The 11,012-nt window shown below is 32.1% G+C and overlaps 2 protein-coding genes across 2 annotated transcripts in view; one reads left to right on the forward strand and one right to left on the reverse strand.

The window, feature by feature from the left end:
* LOC109542118 (putative metabolite transport protein HI_1104) overlaps positions 1-11,012 on the forward strand; it is a 40,628-nt gene that overhangs the window by 7,627 nt on the left and 21,989 nt on the right. The gene's annotated exons all lie outside the window — the stretch shown is intronic.
* The window catches only part of LOC125504164 (probable sphingolipid transporter spinster homolog 3), an 82,891-nt gene continuing 72,409 nt past the window's right edge, over positions 531-11,012 (reverse strand). The window contains exons 2-8 of the mRNA XM_048665735.1: positions 7,393-7,546; positions 6,965-7,202; positions 4,712-4,932; positions 1,873-2,074; positions 1,583-1,710; positions 799-1,011; positions 531-586 (exon numbers count right to left, since the gene is read on the reverse strand). Of these exons, the coding sequence (XP_048521692.1) occupies positions 531-586; positions 799-1,011; positions 1,583-1,710; positions 1,873-2,074; positions 4,712-4,932; positions 6,965-7,202; positions 7,393-7,537 (1,203 nt within the window). The 5' untranslated portion in view covers positions 7,538-7,546. The remainder of the gene's footprint in view (positions 587-798; positions 1,012-1,582; positions 1,711-1,872; positions 2,075-4,711; positions 4,933-6,964; positions 7,203-7,392; positions 7,547-11,012) is intronic.

The following is an 11,012-nucleotide window of genomic DNA, read 5'->3' on the forward strand; positions in this document are numbered from 1 at the left end:
ATAATAAAAACAAATTTCAACTCAGCTGTGAGTATTACTAATCTATTTCTATCTTTGCATCCTTAAAGTTTTTTCCAAGTTAAACAAATTCAAAAAAAGGCTGTTCGCCAATTTTTTTTTCTGGTTATTACTCACTCCTTCGATCAGTTTCGTATTCGTTACTACTAAACGTAAATATTTGATCAGCAACATCTTTCATCATTTCTATTTGTTTTCGTTTTCTTTTCAGCTTAATTTGATTCATTTTGTCGAAAGCTACCGCTTTAAAAATCTCGCCCATTCCTTCATATCAGCTTCTCATGAACTTAGGTGGAAAATTGCACATAAAATGCAAAAGTAACAGGTACTTAAGGTTAAGCTGCCATGAATGGTTTCAACAAATTTCACATTTTCCATTGCTATTGAAAATATACCAAATTTGTTTCTTATGTGAAATTTTATAGACAGCTTGACCAAAAACTACATAAACTGTTAGAGCTCAGCTATCTACTAAAATACGTACTTTTAAAACTTTACAAAACTTGACTAAACTATTGAGATGTAAAATGTTCTTTTTCTGCTTTTTTGCTATTTCCTAAAGGACATACTAGAACAAAATATATTATTAAGTTTAACCCAATATAGAAATTTAATATCTAATTTGTAGGTTCTTACACATTGTCATACATAAGTCGATATGATAAAAAACTATACTATTAACATTGGCGTAAATTTTGAATAAAAGCAACATCAAAATTCAACTGATTTTTTGAACTGCGTGTTGATGAAGTGACAATTGAGAAATAGTTAAGTACTTACCGAAAAAGTAGGATATTCCTAATGTAATTATGGCTCCTAGTGGCTCACAGTATACACTTCCAAAGGCAAAAGGTGTGGCAATAAGTTGACTAGCTGCTAAAATGATTACTCGGGATCTGATTCCCATTTTTGCTACAAATTTGTCGGAAATCACACCCCCAACTACAACACCAATACTTCCTACGACTATTGTGACTGCAAACAACCACCAACCTGCGAAAAAGATGTTTTCGTATAATTTCAAAATTAAAGATAAAAGCAATTTGTTAACTAATTAGTTAATCTGCGAATTACATGCTAGTTCAGCTAGAAATTAACGTTGCCAATAAAGGCAGGATCGACTCAATGGAGAAATACAAGGCAATGGAGGGAAGCAGCAGGCATTTTTTTGGCATAAATTTGCTAGATTTAAATTGTTTCCAAATCTTTGTGCTTTTCACCTTTGTAAGAAACATATTTGCGTACAATTTTTATTGCAGTTGAGACAAATTTGCGGCTCTTGTTTTAGTCCTTTGAACATTTAAATTCTGCTTCTAATAGAGACGACGAATACACTATACCAAGCTCGGTTAAATTGCGTTTCTCTATTAAATTTGTGCTTAAGAGCCTGCTTTGTTAAATAGAGCTCTGTTCCGCTCAATTCATTTAATGAAACTACTCACTTAAACGGTTATTTGCTCACGTTCTAATTCAAAGAGTTTGCACCATTTAACTAAATACATTTTATTGACTTGCTCCTGCTAGTGGAATTGTGAAAATGGGCCATGATTTACAGCATACTTACCTAAATCATAATCAGGAAAATATATTTGATAATACAAGTCGCAATTGTACGCAAAACACATTCCACCACAATGTCTAATAGATGCGGCCAGACATAACATTATAACTCGAGGTTCGCTCATCACAGTCCTTAAAAATTGTACAATAAAAATTACAAACACTACATTTTTTATCAAATAAATCTGCGAAAGCTTTTAATTCAAATAAGTACGATAAAAATTTGTCAAAAAAATCAGAGTTGCTGAAAAGAGTTACTAAAACGCTACTCGATTTCAGCGATTTCAGACTTACCAAATGGTAACTTTTTTTGCATCTGGATTAGCTTGGGCAGCAGCGTCTTCACCAATCGATTGTCTCTCTGGTTCTTTCAGAGTAAAAATAGTCAGAAATGCAAATATTAAAGCCACTATGCCTGCTCCATAATAACACACCCTCCAACCCAAACCCCAAGCGTTCAATGGAGGGATATATCTTCCCACTGGAAATGCAATACCTAAAACAGAGAAACACGAAATTTAATATTTTGTAGAATTATCTTATTTTAGTATGATATTAATTGGTTCGTGTCAATTAATTAAACATGATTTTTATTTCAGTTGTGTTACAATTACATTTTTTGTGTTACAATTAAATCGTTAATATTTAATATCACTTGGATTTTAATCAATTTTCCTTTTATTATATTGGTTTACTTCAATTAATTCATTCCAGTTTTCTGGATTTATTCACTTTGTTGAAATATTTAATTTGGGAGAATTTCGCATTTTCATTACGCCTTTAGTGAACAGATTAGTGCCATTTAAAGTTATGTTTTTGTGTATTATTATATTAATACAATACTGAAACTTAGACGGAAAGTTTAAAACTGTCGGATAACGACTGAATGTTAAAATTTCCATCTCTCGGTTGCAAGAAAATATAGCCTGCGCTAGTATTCGAGTTAGACACTCATTGTAGTAAGTAAAGTAATCGACATTTACATTAAGAATAGCGACTAATCTTATTTCTAATATTAAAAATAGTTTTAGGTGAAACCTGCCACACAGAGTTTAAAAAACCGATGTCAAGTTTCTTATATAAAAGAAACAAAAGAGATGGAGTAGGTGTGTACACACTAGGTAAAATTAAATGAAACTGGCTCGGTCTATATAATCCAAAGATTTTTTTATACCCCTAAATTTAACTTAAGCCCAAGCGCTTTGGACAATCACCTGTACAATGACCGTTCATTTGACTGTGTGGGTGACTAGTTCAAACATTAACGTTCTTATTATATTTATTTTAGTCTCTTAAAAATGATACGAGTCTTTTTTACAATTTCAATATTTGACTTGTAATTTTCGACTCATTGTTACTGGTTTTTGGCATGTTTAGCACTTGACCATTAAATTCGAGGTTTTGAATTATATATAATTTTAATACCAAACTGGTTTCATTACTTTTCTTATAATAAGGTTTACTTTACAAACAGTTGTTTACACCCTTATTATTATAATGGATCAAGTGCAAATAGAGTGAATAGTATGATCACGAATATACGGCGTCTTCAGTTTTGTGTAGCAGCGAATTAGGTAGGAATTTTTTGTGGTTTGCAGCAACTTGCATTTACGACTTATTCGCAATTTTATTTGAGGAAAAAATATTTTAAACGTTTTAAAAAGTGTCGACACGAAATCTACACTTTTTATATTAGGCATGCAAAAAGTTTTAGTGCCTCCTAACTCATTATTAAGAATTACGGTTATTAAGTTACTAACAAGTTTTGAACCACGCCACATTTTCATAAGTTTACACTCCAACTTTTTCTATTTTAAGTACATTTGAGTATTTGGATGCATAACCTACATATTTTAAGTTTATTGAAATTCCTTTTGGTATGAAACCGTTTGAAGGGTAGGTAGACGCTCTAAAATTGTAAGACTTCATAAAAATGGTAATTTCATTACAGTAAGTTTAAGCTTAACATTTGGCTGCATTCAAAGAATTTGAATTTAAAACCATCAAACTTGTGTGTTCTAGACGAATTTAGTAACTTTTCGTTTAAAAAAAATGTAAAAACTACCTACTAAATTTTTCTTTTGAGTCAGGACAGTTTTTTTGTTTCGAAAGTATAGAAGTTTTAATGTTCCGCTAAAAACTTTAGAGTTGGTCCCAATAATGACCGCATTTATGCATCATGCATCTCATGTTATCAAATCACTTTAACGATTGATTTATGTTGGAAACCTTGTTGGAATGTTTTAAATTAAACTTTATTTTGGCATTCAAAAGTTGTAATCTGGTATCTGTTGCTATGAAAAATTCATAATTCAAAGTACCAAATCATATAATTAGTAATATTTTTTTGAAAAGTTACCATTAAATTTGTTTACAATTCTAGGATCGTCCGAATTTAAAATTTATTTAAAACGTTTTGAACTTTCATTGGCTAAAAATAGTACATTTGAATCAGTAACTAAACGCAGATAGCACAACTAACGGTTCCCAGCAGTAAATAAAAACTAAGGAAAATACAACTGCGTTTTTTAACCAGGAAATAATGCGTTTTCCATGCGACATATTTATCATATTATATTTCTGCGTTAGTTTTCTTCCGTGTTCCGTATTTTTTGCACTAAATGCAATGTAACAGCATCGTTTAATCGACACAATTTAATTAAATTAGAAGCGTAACGAGTGCTAGTAAAAAATAGTCTATGGAATTTTGCTAGTTTAATTAAGTAGATTTTTCGTCGAGCTTATTTTTGACTAATAATGATTCTTGCGTTTGATTTAGAAATATATGCAAGAGGCAAAGAGTGTTTAAATCGGACGGGTCATTCAATACTTTTTTAGATACCCTTAGTGGGGCACATAACTGTAGACCATTGAGTAAGGAAAAAGTCAGTGGGTTAAAGAAAAAAATAGTTTTCCTTTATGAGTAGAATCAAAAATACCCTGTACACAACATGGGAATACTTTCAAAAATGTTGTGAAAAATTCAATACCGACAAATATCCGATCCTACTTTACTGCTCAATAATAAATCAATGCAAGACTGTTATTCTTCTTCAACTTAGCAGCGGTTTGATATTGTAAAGCAAATATCCTTTATTCTCACTCGCAACTATTTTCCTGCTAGATTACTCACCGTATCCTCCATATATTCCCCAATTGAAAATTGACATCACTAGTGCTCTTTTTTCTTCTGGAAAAATATCAGATAGAATGCCAGTACTTAGAGGATTACAAGCTGACTCGCCAGCGGCCATAACCATGCGAAGTAGTACCAAGTGCCAATATTCCGTTACRGAACCACTGACTATAATGGCTATCGAAAATACTACACTAGCAATTCCCAACATTTTTACCCTGTAATAAAAATAATGATTGATTACATATTAAAAATGTTGTTTCACTGCCTAAACGAGTCAAAAATATATTAAAAGAAAATATTAATAAAGGAATAGTCTTCAATTGAACAAAAAAGTGGAGCATTCAAGGTTTGAACATAAATTTTACATTAAAAAAGAAAAGCGCGTTATTTATGGCATATTGACAAACGACGATTTTCTGAGTAAGTAKTARCGCRAGTATTAATAGCTCRAATGRGTATTATTTAGKTAAAACTACTTCAGACTCAGATGTAGACAAAACGTGTTTGTCTGTCGTTTTTGMTTTATTYCTGTAATTTGCAATATTAYATTATATTTRMTTATAATTTAAATACAATTTCCACAAATGGTCTCATCGCAKAAATTRACAGAGTGAACTTATTTACTAAATTTTATRTTTTTATTATTGTTTGTTGGTAATATTRAAAGAGATCAAAAGTACACAATGAGTAGGACATTCAATTCTTGCATCCATATAGCGTAAGCTGTAACGAGACCAATTCTAAAAACAACCTAGTAAATATTTTCGTGCTCTGATTAAACATCCTCTGWTTAAAGTGTGCATCTACAACTTTTAACACGCWCGTAATAAAGAAACAAATAAAAATACWTTTAAAGTTTGSCTAYTTGRAAGCGTTCGATGACTTTAAAGCAAATTATAAWCAAATTASTTTWTTTTAATCTGATATAGCGCAAACTGTGCTGATGACGTTCTYAATARGAGAAGGAACTACATTTTTTCTATAATGAACGSAAATGCCTATAATTATACACTASTARCTAGGATCGACATAAGAAYTTCCATAAAAATAAAAATAAATTAWCAATKTATTCGATATATTTTATATCAATCCCTGAAAATGTCATGTGGTAATCTGCAATTTAATTAGCATGATAAAATATGTTAATTGCCCAGGGTTTTTAATAGATTTAAAAGCAGCGAACAATTACTTTCTGCTTGAGTGAGCTCATATGATTGACTATAAATCATTTTATTACATTTAACTACTGCAGGCAATTATTGTTTTTAAACTTTTGCCTGATTCTTGATCACGAAACGCTCAACGATTGTTGTGGAAAATACATAATAAAAGGTTATTACCTTTGCGGAGTGCATGTGCAAGATATATTGTAGATAATTTCCATGTTTCTCAGTTGTATAAAACGAATAAAGTATTTATTGATTAATATTAAATTTTTGCTTTTTGGTAGTTTTGAATAATGGTGTTACGAAGAAACGTGCCATCAGAATTTGTTTTTGCGTTTTACTTTCCAAGTTGACTAACACCGATTTTCTCAACTTATTAACATGTATAATGATGACTTATTTTTGACCAGCATCCATTATTTTTAAAAGCCAAGTCCATCTCAGGCATTGAAAGCCACAGACTTTCAAAAAAGTTTTTTTTATCATATAGCTTGATGGTAAAATGATTGAAATTTTTGTGAAAAATTAAAACAAATATTTTTGATCAAACAGCAGATTTTTCGAAAATGATTAAGATTGTTTTTATATTTGATGGTAAAAATTTTGAAATCGGTCAAGCCGTTTCGGAGTTACAGGTTTTCATATCTGTCCAATGAAGGAAGACTCTGGAAAGGTTGAAAACGGTTCAATTCCGTAGTTCCTGTTTTTTGTTTGATTTTAGAGTTTTTATTCATCCATCACCAAACTTTTTCGAAATTTACTCTCCCAGTTTTGTTATTTCAATTATTATAAAATATAGTACTGTGAAATCTAGTTAAAAAAATATGAATATGATTTCAAAAGAAAATATTATTGATTGCTAATTGGCACCAAACCTTGGGTGCAAAAATGGCTAACTAATTCTTTGTTTCAAGACACTTAAGTGGCTCTCTTACATGATTCAAGCATTGTCAAGGTTTCTATATATGTATTGCCAACCTTCGACCATTTAGCTAATTATGTAAATATGAGACGCTGCACTAAGAACAAGAGATCAATTCACTTCCCACTAACCATTTACATTCGAATTATCTGCTTTTACCTGTTAAACTTGTCAGCTAAATAACCCATTATGACTCCGACAACGGTAAACACCGCTATAAAGCTGGGTCCTGCTAATATTTGGTAATCCAATCCGAGACCGTTGTAAGTCCATTCGCAATATGGCTCATCATCAATAGACAATGATAAACACGTGTCTGAGTTGTTTGCATCTGAGCAAACAACTGGAAGATCGCTTAGATATAACTCTGTGTTGTTTAGTTGGCAAGTGATATCACCTGAAAATTATAAATGAAACGAAAATACCAGTTTAATAACATTTTTCATTCGTGTATAAGGAAATTTTAAAGAAACATCAAATATGAACATATGATACTAAAAATTAGTAACAGTCTCAATACATGTTGTCTATATACTTTCAAATCAATACTCAGCTTTAAACAACATTTACATAAACCCGCCACTTACCATAATGCAGGTCCATAGCTATTGCTTTGCTAGTTACTCCAATCATATAATGTCCCAGTTCTCCTAAGACATATCCAATGGACACGATGGCTAACACGTAGGTTGGATAAAGAAATGCAATTTTCTGCCGAATTTCTAACATCATTTTTTTGATCTGAAACAAAAACTGAGTTTGCATTACGTATTTATTATACGTTATTTATACGTTAAGAAACTAGGGGTTGTTGCAGAGTTACCCAATAAAAGTAGGGTATACAAAAGCTTATGTGCTTCTTAAGATGCATTTTTGAAGATAATCGTGACAAACTTTAGAAACTGTTCAAGGAGTTTTAATTAAATGTTTGAGAACTCCACTTCTCCTTCTTCTTCTTCTTCTTATATTAGGCCTTGAGCCTGTTTTTTCCGATATATTTTCTTTATTGCTGCAGTCGTATTTGTAACATAGACTGCCACCTATCTCGCCATCTTTAAAAGTTCAGTCCTGGTGGTCTGGTGCTCGTTGCTTTTAAATCCCTTTTAGCCGTCCATTCGTGTAACATGCCGGTTCCACTCTTGTTTTGCCCATTATACGACAACAAAATTCAAACAAAACTTCCTGTGTCCCTTAATGTTTTCATTTCTGTTGTTCTGAGAATTATTTTCATTTCTGCTGTTTCAGCTTTCTATTGAATATGTTAGTATTGGACTTACACATGACTTATATATACGTATTTCCCCATACAGCCTCATATCTTTATTTCTCCATATAGCATTCCTTAAACATCTTGATACATAAGCTGATTTATTACTCTGCTTTCGTATACATTCTTTTAGGTTTCCGTAGCTGGATATTTCTTTATCCAGACATTCGAACTTAGAAACTTGTTCGATTATTTCTTCGTTAATTACGATTTTGCATCGTCTGGGTTCCCTTGTTACTACGGGCGATTTTGTATTAGATGTTGATGTCTGCTTATTTTAGGTTTCTGTCGTGAATTTAGAGGTATGCCTTAGAGGAGCGCTGTAGATTATATTCATTATCCGAGATTAAAATTGCGTCGTCCTCATAACAAATAGTTTTTAGCTGTTTTCTTCTAAGCTCATTTTCGCGTCCTACCTTTTCTGCTTTTTCTATAATTTTGTCCGTTGATTAATTGAATAATAGTGGCCTTAGGGTATCTCTCTGACGTATTCCAGATTTAATGTCTACTTCCGATGTTAATTCATCCTTGACTTTAATTTTAGTTTTGTTGCCTGTGTTCATGTCTCTTATTACCTCTACTGAACTGCCGGGCCAGTTTTCTTCTTCATGTAATTTTAGCAGATCTCCTAATCTAACGCAATTAAAGGCTTTAGTCAGGTATACGAAGCAAGAAGGATTATTATATTTAATTGCTTTCTCAACAACTTGTCTGAAAATTGCATCTATTGTTGACCTATTTTGCCGGAAGCCTTGTTGTTCTTCACTTATTGTATATTATTTAGTGATATTATTGGCGACTATCTTCGTGAGCAATGTTAGAGTTGTGTTAAGCAAGGTGATCGTTCGGTAGTTGCTAGGATTCTTCTTAATTCCCTTTTTATATATTGGTATTGTAAGGCTTGTTTTGAATTGGTTTGGTACTCGCTTGGTATCTAAAATTTTCTGAAAAACTGCAGCAATATTTTCAATTATTATTTCCCCTGCATATTTTAGGAGCTCATTGGGTATGTCATCAGGTTCTGGGGCTTTTCTGTTTTTTCATTTTCTTGTATTCCTGAGTTCTTCGTTTATAATGTCTATGATTTGTTATCTGTCGCCTTCTTCTTCTTTCTCTCCTTCTTGCCCGTCTATTGCATATTCATTATTCCTCTCATTCTAGAGTTCTTTGATGTAAACTGTCCATTGTTCTGCTTTTATTTTATTGAAGTTGTTATATTCACTAATAGGTTGTTTTCTTCCTTTAAACATTTTCCACACTTTGCTTCCATAAAGGCCGTGTTCCATCTCTTTGGTAAATCGTCTCCAATATTCGTTTTCAGGTTTCTTAACTTAGATTTTACGTGRTTTTTTGTATCYTTCTTGCTCATAATTGTTAGGCGTCTTACTGCTGCAATATTGTGGATAAGCTATTCTTTTTTCGTACGCTAAATCTCTTATTTCGTTAGTAAACGATGGCTTTGATACTTCGGCTGCATTTAAGTTAATTTTCCTAACTCCTATACTTTCTTTTGCAGCCCCTAATATGTTCGATTCTATTTTTGTCCAGAGTTCGTATTMATTTTCCTCTTTTTTTCATGGATTTCTTGAATTTWTCTTCTACTAGTTCTTTGTAAAGYCACTTYGTAGTTTAGTTCTCTAAAGAGTTTAACTTTTTSGCATATTTGGGGGTCTTCTTCTTGTTTGATGGGATCTTGATTAAAATTTTGCCYAGCACTAATTGATGATCTGTCTCTATATTGGGCTATGTCGCGGMTCTTACGTCCAGAATTKGTTTCGGTACAACTTCTCTGTTGATTATTATGTAATTTATTGTTGAATGCTGACCCTGTGTGATTTGTCATGTGTACTTTTGTTGAGGTTTATTATTTCTTCATTGAATCGTTGTTTGATATTCTCTATGTTATTATTTCCCACTCTCGCATTAAAGTCTCCAAGTATTACGAGTTTTTCGTTCCTCTGTATCTTGTTCAGCTTATCTTGCTATACTGCTTGTTTTTGTTCTCTCTCTTGTTCTTCATATACTGCTACAATAGGAAGTTTACTGCTTGCCAGGTTTAAGGTTGTCTTGCGGGTTCTGTGGCTGGTGTATTCGATATCATCTATGTTCTTTTCAAATTTCTGATGGAGCAAAAGAGCAGTTTTTCTTTTAATTCAGCATGACTACTTTACGGGTCAGAACATGTTAATGGATCCAGGACCTAACGGCCACGTGGTGATTATGTTCTATCGTTATTGCTACTACAATATCCCCTAAAGTAATTTTTTTTTGAAGCATTGGAAAATCAGAGGTAAAAACTACATTTATGATGATCAGCGGCAGTAATGACAAATAAATTGATGTACAAATAAGAATGGATACATCTTATACAAAATAATACGTCTCATGTAATATACCAGGTGTCAATTTGAAAACTTTCCACTCTGAATATCTTTCGTGCAGTTGAAAATATAAAAAATCGGAGAGACCCGTCGATTGTATTTGTAAAGGGGATACTCTAAGTTAATATTTTTAGCCTCCTTGTTTCAACCCCCTAGGACGGGTAGATGTCACCCTTAGAATCTTAAATGCGAAGAGGAGTGAAGTGGTACATCGTTTTAAAGGCCGTTCAATCCTCTTTACATTAATTATTACTTTATTGCTTTTTGTGCAGAGGTTTTCGAATAATCGTGTTTCAAAATTACAGAAACAATTAAACTTGCCTGCATTGAGATTTCGGTTTTCAGATTAATGTTTAAACTACAATTATGTCATTGGGTCTCCTTATAGTACAAATGATTAGAATATTCGGTTACACCGTTAAAATCGTTGAATAACAGTTAGAAAATTTAGTTTAAACTATTGATTTCGGATTTAGTGAGTTCTTTGAAGAGTTTTGTTGAGAAATATCACTCTTTATTTACGGAAAAGAAATTTCTACAATAAAACCCATGGTACCTA

This window comes from Dendroctonus ponderosae, unplaced genomic scaffold (genome assembly GCF_020466585.1).
Source record: "Dendroctonus ponderosae isolate FM_Combo_2020 unplaced genomic scaffold, Dpon_F_20191213v2 Dpon_F_20191213_4, whole genome shotgun sequence".
Taxonomy (NCBI): Eukaryota; Metazoa; Arthropoda; class Insecta; order Coleoptera; family Curculionidae; genus Dendroctonus; species Dendroctonus ponderosae.